General features: G+C 30.6%; 1 protein-coding gene across 1 annotated transcript in view; it reads left to right on the top strand.

Annotated features, from left to right (window-relative positions):
- LOC107456122 (uncharacterized) overlaps positions 1-21928 on the top strand; it is a 77557-nt gene that overhangs the window by 32202 nt on the left and 23427 nt on the right. Inside the window, exons 6-11 of the mRNA XM_071186931.1 lie at positions 2153-2279; positions 3180-3374; positions 4993-5166; positions 5249-5315; positions 5991-6170; positions 6850-7013. Coding sequence (XP_071043032.1) covers positions 2153-2279; positions 3180-3374; positions 4993-5166; positions 5249-5315; positions 5991-6170; positions 6850-7013 — 907 coding nt within the window. The remainder of the gene's footprint in view (positions 1-2152; positions 2280-3179; positions 3375-4992; positions 5167-5248; positions 5316-5990; positions 6171-6849; positions 7014-21928) is intronic.

Below are 21928 nucleotides of genomic sequence, written 5' to 3'. Positions count from 1 at the left end.
TAAGAAGAGAGAACACTTTTCAACATAAATACTTGGGCACTGGAAGTACAGTTACCATCATAAGAAGTTCCTACAATGTTGCCACTTTTATAATCAAAATATTCTTTTATGTGTATTTCATCTAGCATTATAAGGACAGTTTTATCGTCTTCATTTAAAAATTTAAACTTTTGTTGGATATACTTTAAAAAGTATTCATCGGATTGTTCGAACTGCGGACTAATATTTGATTTTAAGCAGATGTTTCTTATTGTGTTTGGATGTGGTAAAATAATATTGCCACTTTTACGTACAAATCTATATGCATTAGGGGATATTGTATAAATTAAGGAAGCAAAAATTAAAGTTTCGGCAGAATACCTGTATGCATGTTTATCATCGCCTATGTAAGAAAGTTGATCGATAATGAATAAAATTACATCGTTGCATACACTTGTTACATTTAAAAGGGATTTTAAAAATTCTTTAACAGTATTTATAATTATTTTTACATCTTTATCCGTTGGTGGTGTATCCAAAGCTAATTTTTTTAATTCATTCAAAATATCATCTATTGTATCAATAGCAACAAGCTGATGTGGAAATTTAAAGTTTTTTAAAACTTTTATTTCTGTTTTTTTAACATAAGCTTTTACTTCACAATTGGAATCTATGTATAAAGAGATAGTTACTTCTGGTACTGGCTGAACATCTAATAACATGAAAAGAATGTAACTCTCACTTTTTATAATATTCCAGGAGTTCTTCGTATCTGGCAGCTTAGACTTAAGGTCAGAAAAAGAGGAAAATTTTTGTGTTGCATCATACAATTCTTGACGTTTTACATTTTCAGCTGTTGCAGCTTGAATACTTTCCATTTCCTTTCTTAATTTTCGGTCATCTGAAGATTCTCGATTACTAACAGCTGTGGAAGAGAAGTGCTTCGGTAAATTTGGATGGAGAGATGGTACTGCATTAGGCTTTAATCTATAAGTAAAAAGAAAATTAGAATATAATATATAACCAGAGACACAAATACTTGATTTTAAAATAAATTTTACTTCTTAATCTTTAGTTCGGCTTCTATGAGTAGGCCCGTTTTCTTATCATAGGCAGATGTAGTTGTAAGGAGGTCTTCTTCACTAAAATGTTTTTTACACACCTAAAAACAATTAAGAATAAGTTAAATCATGTTTAAATCTTTGAAGAAATTCCAAAATTTCAAATGCCAAGAGAATATATGGGAGAAATAAAAGGAAAAGAAAAATACTAGCATAATGCTTACCTTGCTGTGTTTTGTAGGACTGAAATGCTCTCTTTTAATGGTTGCTGTGTTTTGTAGGACTGAAATGCTCTCTTTTAATGGCGCGAATCCATTTTTCTCTCAATGCGTCATTTTTAGGGAAGCTAAAAACACTGACTTTAGGGCCATTTTTGTAATTCCCTCGACATGTGGTACACAACATGGATGAGGCATACCTTGTTTAAAATTTTGTAATAATTAATTACATAAGAATGACTTTCGATTACAAATATCCAAATCAAAATACTAGTACGCCTGACTAAAACAAACGAAGAAGAAAGTGTCACATGTCGCGGGGAATGATCGAAGTATGGTGACGTCACGAGGGGTTGATGACGCAGTTGGAAGGCCTTCTCATCTCGTAGGTCACGATCAATCCTACCATGGTATCCTTAAACAATAAGAATGCGATTACAAAAGGCGAAAGTACTTTTTTTTTCGCAATTACGTTTTATTTTACATAGAAATATTAAAGTATCTAAAAAATAAGTTGTTTCTGTTTTCCTGCTACAATTACAACATTTTATTAATGAATATCTATATTATATAAAAACATTTATATTTATATAGTTATGTTTTAAGTTTTTTTTTTATTATTTATAAATACATTTGTATCTTTTAAAAGATCCCATTCAAAATATATCCATGCTGGAACTAATTATTTTTATCTATGGATTGCCAAAGCAATGCCTTTTTTTTCATCCATAACTGTTAGTCTATTATAATGGAATTGATCTTCTGGTGAACAATTTCTCTGAAATACAGGCGACTGTTTACAGGTTAACTACTGTTCTCTTTTAAAATTCATTAATGTTTACAAAATATTTGTTAAAATTTTTTTATTTATTGGTTTTGTTGTTTTCTTTCCAGAATCGGTGATATAATTTTATTCCGCATCCTGAGGCCTTGGCTTTTATCAGATTTCATTTTTAAACTTTCGTCATCTGGTAGACAGTTTTTCAAAAATGTAAATATTATTCATCGCTTTACTAGAAAAGTAAGTAATTCATCACCAATATAAAGTTTTTTTAGATTATTATGCAGTTTATTGCAAATACATATGTGCATTCGTATCTTTAGTCATTTGTGGTAGATTTTTTTTTTTTTTTTTGATTGAAAAACTAAATTTAAATGTACATACGAGTTAAAGTCGGTAATGTTACATACAGGAAATTCATTTCGTATTTTTTTTCCGATTTATATCCCCGTTTAATTGAAAGTTTTCAAACCGGAGTGAATAGAACCTAATTTTCAAAAGTTGCGATATATTATTTTGATGTTGCATTGTATGAATGAAACACTTATAGCTTCCAATTTTATCGACTCAAGCATTATATTATTTAAGTAAGCTTACATTACATGTGCTTTAACTATCCAGGTAACTAAATAAGATGCTTAAATAAGTACAAGTATAAAAGAGTATACTTTGAAAAGTTAAAAGTCTTGGCAGCTTCTGAAATATTGGTCCTATTAGCTCGCGTTTGGTCTCATTTAATTCAGCTGGCAAAAATACATAGAGTAAACTGCCTTACTTGTTAGATTGTTACAAACATTAAGTTGTTCTTTTTTAATATAAAATCTTTATAACTACTTAACTATTGATCTCTTTTATGCCTTATTTCACTAGTATACAAATTGCTTCTCTCTTCCCCCTATTTATCAATAATCGAAGCGCAATGTCCTGTAACTTTTTACCCTTAAAGTTTTACTTTTTATGTTCATATAAAATCTCAATTTTTACTGTACTGAACTTAATTGCGAGAAATAATATTAATAGAAAGTCAATTTAATGAATAATTTACTGATGAGCATTAGCTTGTTCAGTAAAAATATTCAATTTCGATTTAATAATAAGAACTAGCTTATACTAATCAATTTGATACAATGTTATACATAGGTTATAAAAGTAAAGAAATCTGAAATGATAGAAAATAATCATTTAGTAAAAGAGTGGAACGTAATTGCCAATGACAGCCCTTCAAATACAAGCCGCCGCAAAGCTTTTCTGGAATTACTGTTAGAGCATCACATTAAAGATCCATCATTTACGGAAGAAGACATTAGAGAGGAAGTAGATACTTTTATGTTTGAAGTAAGTTTTGTAATGTAGTATTGTATATGATTATGAAAGTATATGAATATTTATTCAAAGCTGTATTATTTGTTTCTGAGGTTTTTTCTTTCAAAGCTTAGCTCATGCTTTAGTCATAAGATAATATTAAAAAAGTAAACTGCATACAGCAAAGCCACCTTATTCAGAATATCTTTTTTATTTTTAACAATTTAAGAACGAAATTGATGAACTCAAATTTAGGTCTTAAACTTTTGTGTATAAAAGATCACAAATTTATAGATTACATACAGTGAACTCTCACTTATGCACCGGAGTAAGGGACCAAGAGAAAAAAGCGCATAAGTGAAAAACTTCAAAATTCTAAAACGCAACGTAAATTGCAGTGACAATCTGAATAAATATGTTTCTAAAGATAAAATTTTAATATTTATACTGTTTTGGTATTTACTATAATCATAGAAAGAAAAATTTAACATACCATAAGACAATTTATTTTCTTACAAAATAATCTTAATACATGTTTGTATTTGTTTTTGACGACGTATTTTAAAAACAGTTTTTTTCAGTTCATTTAAATGTGATAAGGGGGAGTTTCAGAAGCAAAATTAAATTGAAAATAGTCACGATAAGTGTCTAAAGCTTCTAATACTGCTGTGTGATTTGGAGGAACTTTATTCAACCTCGTCAGTATCATCCTCCACGTTCTCATCGTCCACAAGTTCTAGTTACCTAGATATAAATGAACAGTTCTTCACAAAAAATTTGAGTTTTATGGGAGGGGGTGAAGCATCACATGATAAATTTCTAAGAAAAGTACTTGACGTCATAATATACTGCACAATAAGTTGAACCTCCTCTTATTTACTCATGATGTCCATCAGACTGCAAGTAAGTAATTGCGGTTTCTTTCGTATTCCAGGTGTCTTCTTTTTCTAGAAAATAGCATGGGAGTAAAACGAACTAACCTCTGGACAAGAGGAATGGTCATTTTCTTAATGATGAATGGGCTTTCATTGTTGTTCGTGCAACAGATAAGACACACTATTCAAATTTCTAGAAAGAATGTCTTTCCAGAAACAGCAGTAATGAAAAGGTCACAGGGGGAAGAAAATTCAATGGGATATAACAACATATATTTCTTTTTATCTGTAACAAGGATTGCTTATTTGCTTCCTTTTTTAATTTGAAGCATTTTTTTCAGAAAAAGAAAAAAATATTTAAAGTTTAAAAAATTAAAATGCTAGCCTAGAATTTCGGCGCATAATTGAAAAATTTATTTTTAGAGCGACGCATGAACGAAGGATGTTTACCATTATTTTCATACCTTATGTACTGGGAGCTGTAAAAATCGTCGTATAAATGTAAAAGGTGCATAAAAGAGGTGGTGCATAAGTGAGAGGTCACAGTAATTTTTTTTTAGAAAAGTAACAAATATAAAAATAAGCGTTTGGTATATAACAATAATAGTCATTGTTGTGAAAACAAAAAAAGCTAGGATTGGTAGCTTTTAGTGATAAAATAAAATATATTATATTACACCATATTAAATTTTATTCTGTGTATCATATTTGTTTTGGAACATTTAATAAAAGGAAATGTTTTAGGAGCAGAAAGTTGTATTAAAATTTCTCTTTAGGGTCATGATACAACAGCTATGGCCATTTCTTGGGCATTATATTTCGTTGGATTAGATAAACACGTACAGGAAAAAATACACGAAGAATTGGATGGAATATTTGAAGGTGATAATGAAAGAGATATTGACCGTGATGACTTATTGCGTATGAAGTACTTGGAATGTGTCATTAAGGTATAATTTAATTCCAAGACTTTAATATCGAAATATTGCAATTTCTAAAAAATAAATTTGATTTTTTCATGTTTTGCTCTAGGAAACTCTTAGATTACATCCTTCAGTGCCTTTCATAGGTAGAGAAGTTAGAGAAAACTTCAAAGTGTGTAAGTAAAAAAAAAACATATATATACACCGATCTTACAAGGTATTTATATTGACAGTCAGTGAAGTAAAAATTCGGTAAGGAAATATTTTTTAAACTCTTCGAACACTACAAAACTTTACTGTTGGCTATCTCATTTAAGGGAATAAATAGCCCAAGAGTACTTACTTATTAACATATCATTTATTGATCATACACGATTTATGCAATAATTCCTTTTACTGAATGAATCAGCGTTTATTTGCTCCAGTTACAATATAAATTATGTAATATCGTTTAATTTGGTGCAGTAGCTTGTCACTTTTGCTCTAGAGACTTCAACATTCAACTAAAAAAAAAATATTAATAAATTAACCAAACAGCAAATAGGGCTTTTCAGAAAATTTAATGTGCATGAAATTTATCTCTTCCGCTTGACTTTTTACTTATACTCTATCATTTTAGAGTTTTACTTTTTCCTCTATCATTTAGTACATAATAACACTCGTGTTTAAGATGGTGAGGCGCTTCCGTTTTTGTATCATTAAATTCGACATTAATACGATGAACTTAACATCTTTATCTATTCTCGTTTCTCTTTTTCACTGCGGTTAAACAGAAATTTTTAAATTTAGTGCAATAATTTTATATAATGATGTATTTATTTTATATTGATATTTTTTTTAAAAATTTATAGTGGACTACGAAGTTGAAAAGGGATGGGCTTGCTTTATATTTACATTTATGCTTCATAGAGATCCCGAATCATTTCCTGATCCAGAAAAGTTCGACCCCAAAAGATTTTTTCCCGAAAACGCAGCGGGAAGGCACCCATACGCCTATGTGCCTTTCTCAGCCGGGCCAAGGAATTGTATAGGTAATGCCATGAATATACGCATATAAACTATTATAATAAAAATAAAAATCTGTGTGTGTCTATCTTATAATTCCATATCTTTCTTTGTAGTAAGTCTTTCTCTGTATGAGTTGAACTTTTCTTGATTTTAATGCGTAATACCATCGAGAAAAGCAACAAACATTATTAAGAAAATTTAAATTAGTTTTTTTGCAGATTTGTGTATTATTTATGATCTTCGTATTCGCATATAATGCCCGTTCGAGGAACAGAACGGGTTGTAATACAAACCCGCGAGAAAAAAAGTGATTATTAATTTTACACCTATCAACGAATTGTAACAATAGATTGTATTATGAGTTTGAAATTACTTGCATAACTTATACGCCTTGTTTCGAAACCAGGAGCAATCTTTTGTGTAAACATTTTTCACCAGAAAGTAAAAGATGTATTAAAATTATTAGCTGTTTCTGCCTTACGAAAATGGTTTGTGTTTTATAATACAATTTTTAGTTTGACACGAATTTTTTTAAATTTTCAGTAACGTTTCTTTAAAAAATATTTGTAAACAAATGACCAATTCCTATAAAAATGATCTCTTCTGTGAGTAATTTTAAATGAACATACTGTTTCTACTTCGTGAATGTTAATTTATTATATTTAATATATTTATATTACATTATTTCTCCAATGTTTCCAGGTCAGAAATTTGCTTTAATGGAGGAAAAGACTGTGCTCGCAAACATATTCCGGTCTTTTGAAGTAACATCCAAGGACCCCAGAGACAAAGTTAATGTTTCTCCTAGCCTCGTTTCCAGAAACCTTGAACCGCTCATGCTAAGATTCACACACCGAAATATAAGATGAATTTCAAATAAGACAATTATTACTGAAAGGTACTCTAAAAAATCTCTCGTCAGGAAAAAAACGAGTTTAAGCTAGTACTGATGTAATCGCGAAATCGTTTGTAAAGGTAAAATGCATTTTGTGGATATTTGGCCTTCTCACTAAAAAGAAGGAAAAAAAACAATGTATAAAGGTCTAGTGCAATCCAAATAACGGTTCTATTGCGAATATAAATAATTTCAAATAATATTATTTTATGCACGTTACTTGTCTAACTCACACTTGTAGTAATTAGTTAATGGAATCAAGTTTTACTGATTGCACGCATTGATTCATGATTTTTTTACTATGTCTAAGAATTAAGTAAAAAAGGTATGTGTTGCACATGATAAATTAGGAAACAATGTTTGGATATTCATAAAAAATAAATTTATTGAATTGACTATAAATAAAACTTTGTGCATTGTTTAATTGTTCACTAGGAATAATTTTTCTTTTCTGATTTTTCGTTGGCGGTTTCTTTATGCAGAAATATAGCATCTACAGTCAGCCCAACTTGGCAATTTTTTTGAAGTTATTGCGCGTTAAAGTTGGTTGGCGATAACTTATTCGTAGACCACGGCTTACAAAATGACGCAGTTCAATCCAAACGTTGAAATTCATCTTTAAATGTTTTATGTTTTGCTTTTTAAACAATTATATTTAATGCTGTAAGTTTGTTTCCTTTTCTGTTCAAACAGTAGCCAGAACTTTTTTTCCAAATCATTATTATTAGTAAATTAAAAGATATCTTGTTTCTGGTTGTTTCTCTGTAAACTGCATCTCCTTAAGATAAACACAGTTTCAACAACCCTCGATAACTCAATTATCTCTATTCGTTGAATTGCCTTTTCTTAAATATGTAACATCGACGTTTAAATTATATATAGGATGCTATTGCTTGATTTTATTAATCCTATTTCATGTGATATGAAAATTTCTTCATTCGTACTTAAATCTCATTCTAAAAAAATTAATTTAAATTTCCACTACATGTAATTAGTCTAAACTTACTACTATTGTACTCTAAGTATAAGCAAAATCTGAATTCGTTACTTGATTATCAAGTCACTTAAACGGCCATTGCACTAAGAAAATACTTTTTTAATCAAAGTAAAGGTAGGCAGGTACGTTATTTAACCTACATTTAAAGAATCGGTGCAGTGGGTGAATGGAATCAATCCTCTTTGCTCTCTGTGTTACAGAAACAATTTCTGTATTAACTGAATATGCAAGTTGTGATAAGATTCAATATTTGTACTTGGTCATATTTATTTATATCTTGCATTTCGAGCTTCATTATTGTTCAATATTATGCTTCATCATTATTATGTCATCATTATGCTTCATTATTGTTCTGGGTTTGAATTGTATTTTTGTGTTTTGATTGTTATGTGATTAATGATGTAAATACTTCTTTTTATTGTATTTATTCTTTCAATAACTTCAGATGACACATCAATAATTTGTTGTGATGTTTGAATAAGATTTGTTTATTGTAAGAGGAAATTTAATAAATGTATGTGTGACTGTTTTTTTATTTATTTATTTAATTTCAATAAAACATGCGGGAGCAAAAGACATAGCATGTACAAATTTTAAATGTTTCGTCAAGATTCTGTTAAAATATAATGATAATGATTCAATATTTTTAGTAAACATATATTGATTACGAAATCTTATAATTATGCCCATTAATCTTCACCTATGCCCATTTTGAAAATTCAAACTTTAAATTTTTACATGTAACATTTCAAGTTGAGGCCAGTATCATTTTTTAAAAGGAAATTCATTACCTAGATAATTTTTATGTTTCTGATTTTCCTTTGTTGCCTTCTGTTATTCTTTCTATAATCTTTCTGCGTTTGTGTAAACTTTCCAGACTCCGGATCGGCCCAGCACGATTGACTTAACTACCTTTGCTTTTCGGGGAGACTTCATGTGCAGTAACAGCAACTTTCATCTAATGATTCACCGTAATTAAACGGAAACATCACAGTAGAAGCCTGTATAAAGAAATGTTTCGTTACAAGTAGGATTTGTAAAAAAATTTGGAAAAAAAAATTCAAAATGACCTAAAATAAGAAACATTTTCGTGGATTTCAAAACCAGTCAACTCAATATAAATATTATACGTGCAACGAAAACTATATTTATTGTGAAACGTCTCAATATTTGAAGTCAATCGGTTAAAAATTCTACTAGTTAGAGGTACAGCTTGTGAAAGAAGCATAGTTCCGAGTAAATGGCGTTTAAAGTAATCCATAAAAACATATAGAGGCATAAATTATGGAATAATTTTTAACTATTTAATGACTTGTCATATTATTGATGAATAATGTGTCAAGTCATATCATTTTTGTGTGCTGTTTCTTCAAATGCTTTTTAACCATTCTTTAAAAATACCAGAATTAATCAACTCTTTTTGATTGATTTTCTCTGTCTCCTGAATACTTTAAACTTATACGTAGTTTCTTTAAAAAAGGAGTCATTCCACGTCAGATCAATCACTTTTGGACCGACCCCCCTCCGATTTTGATGAAATTTGGTTGAATAAACTCATTATAAAGTAAGAAATTCTGCCAATTTTTAGTTTTTTAATTTGAAAATTGTCCAAATTATGGACATTTGAAAAAATAAAATTTTCATAAAAAACGACAAACTTGCACACAAGTAAATAAATGGCTGTAACTTTTGTTCTAATTATATCAGAAAAAAATTTCAAAAACCATTGCAAAGCTAAAAAATAGAGCTTTCATNTATATTTGCCTTCTCAAGTTAGGTCAAATTTTTGAAAAAGACCTGATTTGACCTGAAATATCTCGAAACATGTGGTCTCAAAAATTACGAATTTTTTTTTTTTTCTGCAACATTCTTCTACACTTTTACAAATTTATAGCCTGGAGTCTCTAGGAAGTGTATAAATAATTAATAAAAGCGGTATGCTGTACAACTTTTTTTTCTATCTAAGACATTCAATAAAATGAGTATAAAACCTAAAACAATCCATGGAAAAGTAAGTAAAAAACATGAAATTCTTAAACCAATACATAAAATGGCAAGAAGGGATATTTTTTACAGCCCAATCATATTACTTCCGCGGTGTTATGACTTGATCATTATAATAACATTGAAGGCTGGAACGTGCAGCTTGTCTTTTGAAGGTACCTGCAACACTATCTCATGGACTATTTCCAAGGGCCGTAGGAAAGAAATGCCACTCAGCTGTGAGACCATAGTCTATATTATGATAGCACAAATTTATAAAGTTCTTTCGATTTTTGTACTGCGAAGCTGCTCCATCTGAGAAGTAATAAATATGTTTTATTTTGTTGTTAAATGTGAGGTTATAAACTGCAACTATTGAGTCTGAAAAAGGTGAACACTGACAATATCATGCTTGAGACATTTTGAAATGGCAACAAAGGAAACATGATTTAAGTGTTTCTAAATTCATATAGTAAATGACAAAACTGTGAATAGTACACTGGGAATTATTCCAATGGTATCTTTGGACTGCATCCTGTAATACAAAAGAATAATTTTCAGCAAAATCACATATCACTATGCAGTCATTATCATCAAGTCAAGGCATTCTGTAAGATTTGATAAAAGGCATGACTGTTGATTAGTAATGAAAGAATGAGGTAGAAGCATTCTACTCTGGTCTGGGATTTGGACTTGTTAAAAGACCCTGGTCTTCAGCTAGCAGTTCAGATTTTCGTGTTATATAAAATGCTGCAGTAAATTCTTCCTGAATTTTACGAATATTCCAGGTTTTAAGCAATATTGTTAGCAATTGGAGCTTGAGTGTGTTTCTTGAAATTTTTCTTTCAGCTGTGAAATCATAATAGATTCATTAGACATTGTTGCAGAATTTATGCGTTTTCGATAGTTGAAAAACTTGAATAGGAGGATTTAGCCGGTGCCTCCCTCACATGATTGGTATAGGGCTAGTAAGCCGGGACGGTCTTCCATGCGACAGAAAAAGCAATACTTGCCTTTGACGCCTTGCCAGTGGACATTTAAAATGTCTTACTTTTTCTCGGTATAAAATCCTACCCTCTTTGCCCAAAATGCCATCAACATCAGGCTTCAGCTGAACATATGTTAAGCTGCTCAGGAATTCTTCGAGAAGAAATTTACACTTCTCCTCTCCTTGTTTCCGACTTTTTACTCGTCAACGGTTTTATGAATCTGATCAGACCTTTGGAGATAAGTAACAACAACAAAACTTTCCCAATTTTATTAAATTTTTTTTTACAATATTTCCCAAAACCTTATCTTTTTGTGTTTACAGGAGATTCACCTAAAACGCGTAATGTATTGTTCAAACTCCCCAATTCTGCGTCTTGATCATTCCATATTTCCCTCTGAACATCCTCTTCTGAATCACTTTAACTGAACTACCTAGGGTTTTCCCCTGTTTCATTTATAACCGAGAAATCTGGCAATTTCGACAGAGATATTCGGCGAGATGAACATATTTTTTGTTGCAAACACAAATTTAGGCATTTTTTAATCATCCAAGGTGGTACTTTTCTCAAATTCTCTTTGACATGGGTGCGGTCATTTTTAACCAAGGGATTAATACAATAAATTTGACTTCCAAAATCCATTTTGTGAACTGAAGCTTTCCCTTGACAGAAACTGGTTAAATTATCTTAAACAGCAAAATTAACCTTAAGCTCGAAAAATCGTAATCTAAATGACAGAAATCTAAAAGAGTCTTTCCAGTTATTGGTTATAATCCTTATTGGTTATAGATCCTTATTGGTTATAAAAAAATAAATGAATAAAAAATAAACGTGCAGAAACAAAGAAAAAGAAACACACAGAACTAAAGTGTCAGGATGCTTGCCTTTTTAATTCGAACATGTGCTTTAGCACTCAATGCAGATGATAATTTTGTATAATCAAAACATAATTAAAATTCACCTTTTTAGGATTCATGTTTTTCTTTTTTTCTTTCTGCAATATATAATTTTATTTCATTAAGTGCATTGGTCTTTTCTTTTTTTCCCCATTCAGAATTGCTTACAATACTTGCTTTTATTTAATTAAGAAACTTCATTGTTATTTTTAAAACATCTATAAATTTGTTACTAAGCTAGTAAATGTTATCACAGTAACTTAGGACTACAATATCTTATATTTTGAAAGAAAAGGAAGAACTCAGAACTTTATTCATTTTAATTATAAAGATTCTGAAAATGCTTTGAGAAATTCGTAAAAGCATTAAAATGAGGAGGTAGAAAAAAAGGATGATGTTTTCATAATTGTTTATTTAAAATATTTATTATTTGTATATTGATTAGAAATTGTGGTGATCATGTTAAATTAGTCTTTAGTAGTAGCAAATTGTGACTCCAATCTGTTGATTTGTTACAAAATATGTGTATTATATTATTAAACTCAAATTATTTCTGTCAAGAAAAGAAAGAAATTTCTTGTGTGCATTGTACAGCATAGCATTTTTAATTATACAGTATTTCACTTGTGTTAATTCTTTATACCCTTCCTGTTGCGACTCCAGGCTACAAATTTTACAGAAGTTAGATTTTCATTTCAATTAATACAAGTTACCAACATTAATTAAGCATCATTGTCGTCAATTAAAGAATGACGATTTCTTACTAGACAAATAAATACCTTTACTTCATTTCTTTTGTTTTCTAGCATATTGCTTTTTTTTATTCCAATATGCATGCATATATTACCTTAATTAAGCCTCATTGGTGCCAATTTTTTATGTTTCTCCTAAACGACTTTGTACCACTTTCCTATTAAAGCGTTGAATGCCACGCTAATTTAACATGGCTTTGCCCGTCAGGCCAAAATTATTTTCTAGTATGAGTTGAATATTTTGATGAAATATTATTTACAACAAAATAGTTAATTTTTGTAATCTTGACACATTTAATTCACTGAGGTCACCGGGGAACCCCCATGCCATTCATCGTGTTAATTTTTACTTTTGAATACATAAATATTTTTTTCTCTTCCATTACCGTTGGTTTTAAATAAATAATTGTTTAGAAACACGTTTAAAAGCCCCCAACACACTGCTCTGGCCTGTGCTTCAGGTAAACGAGAGGTGCATATTGCCCAGTGCACATCAATCGGCGAGTCACGAATATCATCTGTTGGCTAGGGTCAAGCCCGGGGTCACTTACTGGGCACCTCGTTAAGGGTGGAGGCTGCTTCAGGAGAAAAAGGCCCAGCTAGCTTTAGTAATATCCTTAATAGAGAGTAAATCATAAAAATGAAAGACCATAACTTCATTCCTCCTCTCAGATGGTATACTATCCAAACATTACAAATGACTCCTATTCCCTTTAATTTAATTATGGATACTCCTGGAGAGAGAGGAAAGAATCTATGGTGATCCCAGACTCCGGAGTATTCCACCTCTTATCTTTAAACTTGACTATAAATAAGATAGATGTAGGAATTTAAGTATAAACTTGATTATTTAACCCAATCATTACTTAACCAACTTGTTCTACCTTGACGCAGCATTTGGACCTTGTGCCACTAAACCTTACAATCAATCAACTGAGTCGGCTGATCCCTGTAACCACCAGAAGATCGGTGTCAACGTCTTCTCTGCCTAGGTTTCACGAACGAAATTTGTTTGCTACGCGACCACTCTAGTCCCACCATACAAGGGAATGTTTGAGATTGTGGAGGTTGGTATATTTGGTAGAGGTCCACTTGAACTCTGAAAAGAAATATGACTCCAATTTTAGTATAATTTTCAAGGTGAAAATGTTCACGAGAAAGAATTATAGGTTTATGTCGTGTTACTTTATAAATAACATTTTAAGTTTAAATAAAGAACTATCTTTATTAACACTTAAGAACTTGGTAAATTTAACTAACATTTTAACATAAATAAAATATAACTTAAACATTCAAGCTGCAAATGAGTAACCGGCAAGAACATGCCTAACAGCTAGCTAGTTACTCACGAACCGACGGAGAGAGAGCGAGCTGTGGAGAGGCGGCNACTTAAATGATTATGCATGATGTATCAAAACTTTACTCGTAGCCCCCCCCCCCCCCCCAAAAAAAATTTCAAACTTCCCCCTTCCATGTTAGCTTGTTCGAAATAGTGCTACTTTGCTTGCATTCTACTCATAATATGACAAATGCAGACCTTCATCCTGATTGTGAATGCTGAAAATATGTTTAAAGCAAAAATAAACAAATTAAAAAAGTCGGCACAAAAAATTATTGAAAATGGGCTGACTAAAACTATTACAATAAATGATAAGTTACTGATGGCACCTGTAGATTAATGAGCTCAGAAGTTTTAAACTAATTATTAAGAAAAATAATTTTATTGAAGTTACCAAACAATGCAGCAAATGGCAAGCAGCAATCATCACAAGAGTTGGGAATTTTAGCACAATTAACCCTTTCAGGCAAATGTCCATTATAATGGACATGATTTCGAGATTTTTTTAGCCCTGCCGATCGCCGTTTTTTAACAAAAAAATTATGCAAATGGTCCTTTATACCGTTAAGAATGTAAACATATTTTTTAAAACAAATTTTCATTACCCATTTAAAAAAAAATTTTTTTTTAACAATAAAAAAATTCAAGATTTATTGATTTACTGCAAACGACATTTTTAATAAACAAAAAAGTTGATATTTATTGTTTTTTTTTTTTCAAAGTGGAAAAAAATTTTAGGCATATGTAAGTCTCATTCATAAACAATGTACAAAAGTAACCAAAGCAAATAATGCATTTGTGGCAAATATTTGTTAATTAATAAATAAACATGCACATTATATTTTACAAAATTGTTTCATTATATAGATAAGTATAATTTTTTTTTACATTTTTCCCTTAATTTGGTAAAAAGTAGCACAGAACACACAAAAATATTTGTTTTTGATCGCTGAATAAAGATAGTGACTGTAAGGGTTAAAACGTACACGATACATCTAAAAAAGTCTCAACAAATCATATTATTGATGCTTTAGTCAAGAGAACTGGCTAGTAATAATAATTTCTTTAAAACTTCCGAACTCATGGCAAAAGTATCAATAATATGATCTGTCGACACTTTCTGTAACATATCCTTTTTTACAGCAATTATCAGTAAGCTGTTAAGACGGTTCGTGTCAGTGGTGGACCGCAATCTATTTTGGATGATTTTAAGCCTGCTGAACGCTCTTTCGGCGGAATAACTTGTGACTGGATGAATGGCCAAGATCTTATAAATGCATGTTATTGTAGGAAATGCGAAAATTTCGAAAGCTACTTTCAGTGGGGAAAAAAATTCACACTTCCTCCAATCCTTATAAAGAACCGCCATATCTGATTCGTCAATTTCAGACTCTGAGCTTTCTTCCTCTGTGTCCAGTGATGCTGCATTTTGATATTCATTATGAATTTCACTGTCATCTTCTCCCAATTCAAGATAAAGATTTCTAAAGTTCTCCAGTTCATTAAAGGCTTCGTCAGCATCGAGACCGTACTTATTGCATAGAAAGCGTATGTCATCTTTTGTAGCTTTGAATGTCGAAGATCATTAACTTTTTTCGCTAAAAAGACTCATTTGACGGTTCAAAGTCAAATTTTTTTCCCGAAAAAGATCTTCAAGTTGAATGCTCAAACCAGTGGCGTACGCAGAATTTTTTCAAGGGGGGTGTTCATAATTTTCTGAAATTACTAAAAGAAATTCGAGTATGTAATAAAGCACAATTATTTCCCTAATTTAGACAGCTAACAATTTTTATTTTTATTTAGACAGCATTGTTTAGTTAAATTTTGATTTCATTTTTTAAGTTTAAGAACATAGTGTAATATCTTCTCGCATGTAATATCTTCTGAAAAAAGTCCAATGTCCTATGGGTGGGAAGTAACACTTTGAGGGCCACTTCACATTCATCAGATTTTGTTATGCTAGAAACGTTTTCTTCAATAACATTTCTAAGGTATAACATTTCTGTTCAATAGAAAAACTTATATTGGTACCAGATGCTGTCACCTCACTAATTTCAGGTCGTGATTTTTTCTCAAAATGATTAAAAATTGTTAAATTCTTGCGTTTTGGCATCCTAAAGATCCAAGAACAGCAAATATATACATATATTTATTGGTACAGAAATATCCGCTATGCTACGATCTCAAAGTTTCGAGCTGGAATGAATAACTTCAACGAGCACAGTATCTCCAATGGTATTGTTACTGATTTCTTCACTAGTCGAAATAGTGGCGACGACGGGTTCGGCGATTGAATGAACTTTTTGTTGAGATAAATCAAAACAGATTTAGCGACAAGCTCCGAAAGACAAGCGGCAGAGATAACTCTTAGTCTGACTAACTAACTCCACTGTACTCCGTTCCCCCTTTTATATAATTTTTCACCGCATCTCCAAAATTCTCGAATTGTCTCAAAGACGACAGAACGTCTAGGATTCCAGACCTCGCGAAGCCAGTCTCGAAAACTATCGCGACTGGCAGGAGAGAAAGGAACCAGCCCGTAACAGCATCACGCGAATTTGGTTTCAAAAGTACAACTCTATTATAGTAAATGTTTTTTCAGTGAGAAATACCGTGAGAAAAAAAAAGTAGGCATAAAGCAAATAAAAATATTTAGTCTTAAAAAATAATAGCCCGCATAATTTCTACTTAAATGTTTATTTTTGCCATTTTGTCTGAGCTCAAGGGGGGTGCCCCCTTATTCTCTGTGGACAGGAAATAGGGTGAGGTAGATTTCCAGAATTTCCTTATTTATTTTGCTTTGCACATGTAGTCAAGTTATGTATGCCTGAAAATGGCCAGTTGCTTCTTTTAATTATGTACATAAAATTAAAAAAAATTCTCTCGTCTAAATTCCCCCCAAGCTATTCGTTTTATTTAGTGTAAAAATCCCCCACTAAGCTTCAAATGGGCGCATCGTGCGCCCGCCCACCTTCCCCCCTGATGGGGGCCCCTGGTGGAGAGGCGGCTAAGATAAATCAAAATGCATCCAGTGGGTGCTTCGCCGATTTCGTACTTCGCGCATATACTCCGAGGAAATCTCCATTCAGGTGTGAGGTCTACGTCATACAAGAATTATCGGCTGCAAGCGACGGAATCCAACGTCAGAGATTCGGACTTTGCAAATCAGACCGCAACGCCACAAGATGAACCAAATAATCTGTCAACTGGACAGCTGTTCTTTCCACAGGTGATTCAGGTTTAGCTTTCTAAGCAGTATTAGGTGTTGTTTGGTTTGGAAAAAACCTGGTACCAGATATAACCCATCAAACATCTGTGAAACAATGCATTCCAAGGAGGCAGTGCTTGTGAGTGGGGTGGATACCACCCCACATCTCTTTGGATGTATGCACTGACCTGCATGTCTTTTCACGTGGAACCGTGAATGATCATGTGTACAGAAATGACATTCTTTGTTTATGTGCACCCTCATATTTTATTCTTGTTTATGTGCACGTTCAGATCTATGCGAAGAAATTTTTTTCCAAAATTTCTTCTTTTCCTAAATCTAACTTTTATTTTGAGTATAATTTTTTTCCAAATGTAATTGTTACTTTTTTCTTCTGCATTAATTTGCTTAAAAAATTTAAGAGGATTTTATTGTTTTAAGTAAACACTTCACTCCTAGTCATTAAAAATAAGTAATTAACAACCCCTTACCCCTTAAAAGGACGCTGCGGGAGAAATGTTTCAAGAAAAATTCTTTTATACCTACATATATAATTAAAAGTATAGAAAAAGTGAGGTTCAGGTAAACCTAGAGAAAACCATTAAGTTTCAAATTCTGATTTTTTTCTTTCTTAATTATCAATATGCGAACAAATTATTGTACAATAACTATGCGATCCTGATTAATCATGCCATAATTTGTTTCAATTTTGAAAAAAAAAACATTTTCAGCCTTGAAACTTCCAAGTTTTCTCTAGATTTACCAGATATCACTTTTATCTGATTTTACCAAAAGAGGTAAAATAGAATGTTCCATGAATACTTTCCTTGTAAGTTCTTACGTATTATTTGAACAGTTTCTTGTGAAAGTAGAAAAATACATACTTTTAATATTTATACAGCATTTTAAACTGTATTAAAATTCAAACTCGAAAAAGATAAAGCTCGTGATTGAAGCCTGAGGAAGTTTACTGAGCTGAGTGTATGTGGAGATTTTAATCATGTAATCAGTGGAAAGTTACCAAAAACTCTGATGCAGATAAAAGCTACATAAGAATGAGTGAAAACAGACATGCATAATTTTTCAGTATTATTTTTTTTAAACTTAAAAGTAAGTTTTTTGTATTAATACTTCTAATGATTTAAAATAGTTTATCTTTACTCATTTAATGTTAAGCTCAATAAAGAAAATTAACAGGTAAGTGGTTAAGTTTTTTTTTGTTCTGTGATCGACATTTCTTTGTAATTTTTTTTCTTTTCAAGATTTTATTAATGCAATGGCAGACCAGAAGAGGTTCATAGATTCAAATAATATTTAAACATTAATTTTTGTGACTCTAATCCATATGAATTTGGACATTTATAATCGGAGGGAAAAATTTCTTCCTATTTTTGAAACAGCGTCTTCAGGTTTTGAATATTTTAGGTATTGTGGTTAATTGTATGGTGTAAATAAATATTAATTCTTTTTCACCCTTTGGTAATCTTCCAAATACTTTTATTTAATAAAGAAACTTCATTGTTATTTTTTAAGCATCTATAAACTTGTTACTAAGCTAGTAAATGTTAAAGCTCACAGTAACTTAGGACTACAATATCTTATATTCTGAAAGAACACTAAAAGAAAAGGAAGAAACAAGAACTTCATTTTTTTTATTTTAATTTTAAAAATTCTGAAAGTGCTTTGAGAAATTCATAAAAATGAGAAGGGTGAAAAAAAAGGATGATGTTTTCATAATTGTTTATTTAAAAGATTTATTATTTGTATATTGATTAGAAGTTGTGGTGATCATGTTAAATTAGTCTTTAGTAGTAGCAAATCTGATAATTTGTTACAAAATGTGTGTATTATATTATTGAATATTAAACTCAAATTATTTCTGTCAAGGAAAGAAAGAAATATTTGTTGTGTGCATTGTACAGCATATTTTTAATTATACAGTATTTCATTGTGTTAATTCTTTAATCCCTTCCTGTTGAGACTCCATGCTAGAAATTTGTTAATGTATAGAAGAATGTTGCAGTAAAAAAAAAAAATTCGTAATTTTTTGAGACCACATGTTTTGAGATATTCCAGGTCAAATCAGGTCACTTTTAAAGTTTGACCTAGCCTGAGAAGGTCATATAAGGTATCAATTGAAAGCTCTATTTTTTAGCTTTGCAATGGTTTTTGAAATTTTTTTCTGATACGATTAGAAAAAAAGTTACAGCCATTTATATGTATGCAAATTTGTCGTTTCTTATGAAAATTTTATTTTTTCAGATGTCCATAATTTGGACAATTTTCAAATTAAAAATCTAAAAATTGGTAGAATTTCTTTCCTTATAATGAGTGTTTATTCCACCGAATTTCATTTAAAGCGGAGAGGGGTCGGTCCAAAAGTGATTGATCTGACGTGAAATGACTCTAAAGAAGCTATTTGCTGATCTTAACTTCCAATTACGAAAGATTTCAGCTTTTTCCCAGTTACATTGCAGCACAGTAAAGCGATGTTTTTTTTGTTTTTTTTTTAAATTTTCCTCCAGAAAGTGGACACCAGATTATGAAGTCCATTTTAATAATAGACCATCCTAAACTCCGACTTTTGCACTTAGGATGAAAAAGATATTATCTGTATTAAATGTAGGGGATTTTAAAATTTTACCAGCATGTCATCTACTTATTCCTAGGAGTATTACGTATTTTAATAGAATTGCTATTTTTAAGGATCATTCTATACAACAAACATCAGCTCTTATTTATCGTCAGATTTTTTTTACTTACGAGAACAATATCAGGATTCTAATTCAATTTTACTGAGGGCTCAAAGAAAGATAATCATATTATATCTGCAGTAATTACGCCTGAAGATATTGTCACCGAGAAACTAAATTCTGAATGCTCAGTTTTAACACGTGAAGCGCTCACGCAATTTTGTTTGTTATGAAATTTATATTTTCGCAAACATATAAATTTTTTTTTACATAGATTCTTATTTTATCACAGCATGAAAAATCTCATCACGAAATATAACTTATATTTTCTGAAAGCTCCATGCAAGTTATTTTTTGAAAGCTCCATTGTAAAAACTCTAGATTGGTACATGCCAAAATAGCACTTTTTATGCATAAAAACACTAAAGATTTTTTAATTATTCGTTCTCAGATACATATAATTAAAAAAATTCGTAAGAAACAATACTTTACTTGTTTAGACAGCAATGTCTAATGCGTTAATAGGAGCAAGTACGAAATTGTACTTTTTGTACTATTATAATTTCTAAAATGATCAATCTCGATGAACAGATTAATAGTTTAGAATAATCTAAGTATTAGTTTAATTTAATTCAGCGTCAAAAATTTTATCGAAAACAATACCTTAACTGCCTATCTGGAGAAAATTCAATTTCTCCGCTCAAATCATCCTCATTTCTTTCAAAAAAGAGAGAAGTTAAAAGAAATGAGAGGAGAGTTTTCAGATAACATTTATAAGGACATAAAACTCTCGATAAAAAAAAAAAGTCTTAGGTATTTTTCCGAGGAAAAAGTATAATTTTACTAGGCTAGACATTCAAAACCACGAAGTGCTAGCTGAAAAGTAAGAACAAGTATAGAAAATAATTCTAAAATGATTTAATTTAAGATAAAATTATCGCATGGAACGAAAAACTAAAATTTCAGTTGACGGTTTTAATCTATTTCCGATAAGTTAAAGGATGGAAAAAGTCCACTTTGCCAACAAAACGGTTTTAAACCGTTAAAAATGGGGAGAAATTTTAAAAAAAAAAAAAAAAAAAAAAACTGGCGTTTTTTACAGTGCACGTTTAACTCATAAACACCTCTTACTGAATGAACCCAAGCCTATTGCGGAGAACCACTAACTGTTAAACACATTTTGAAACTAAAAAAAAAGTTGATATTTCAATTGCGATAATCCAAATTTAACGATTTTAATTGGTGACGATCCTCATATAAGCCTTGTTGACAGAATTATAATATCAACCAAGAGTTAAGCGCGGTATATCCTTTCCTGACTCTTGCGTCCAAAATAACTAACTTAGTCTGTTAAACTGATTCCTTCCCAGTTCTTAACAGGACTAGTATAATAATATTAAAAATATAAAACATAATTTTACAATTTCAACTTTTACTTTGAGGTTCTCCAAAATATTCATATTTTCTAAGTTTTAATGTAATTATTTAATTTTAAATGTACTAAATGTTAAATGTAGTATAGACGAGTATGACTCATCCTAAATTAACTAACAATTCTATTATAACGCTCATTTTTATTTTTTAAAATATTGTTCAGCTTCTTAAAGAATAGAAAGATGTAAGAACTTTTAATAGACATGTTATTAGAAATTCTCAATGTTTGCAACGCGTTTTTGTAAAAATCTGTTTACTCACTATATTTGGAAGACGCTAAAAAATAATGTAAAAAGAAAGAGTTAAAAAAATCTTTTATTTAAGTGCATTCTAACATTATGCAAACGTAATCATGTTCTCGTTCAGAAATATAATATTGAAATTAGATGATTTGTGCTATAAAATTTTTAAATTGTGCTATAAAATTTAATTGTGCTATAAAATATTTAAATTGTTTAAAATAAAGTTCGTATCAGTCTTTATGATAAATTATGAAGGATTTCGATGTTTTCATCAATTTGAATTTATTCCATTTATGTTAAGAACTGATAAGTATGGTGTAAGATATGAAAATTAAGAGCAAAAACATTGAATT

The sequence above is a fragment of the Parasteatoda tepidariorum genome, chromosome 10 (assembly GCF_043381705.1).
Source record: "Parasteatoda tepidariorum isolate YZ-2023 chromosome 10, CAS_Ptep_4.0, whole genome shotgun sequence".
NCBI lineage: Eukaryota > Metazoa > Arthropoda > Arachnida > Araneae > Theridiidae > Parasteatoda > Parasteatoda tepidariorum.
Note: the sequence above shows the minus strand (reverse complement) of the source record. Positions and strands in the feature narration are given on the sequence as shown.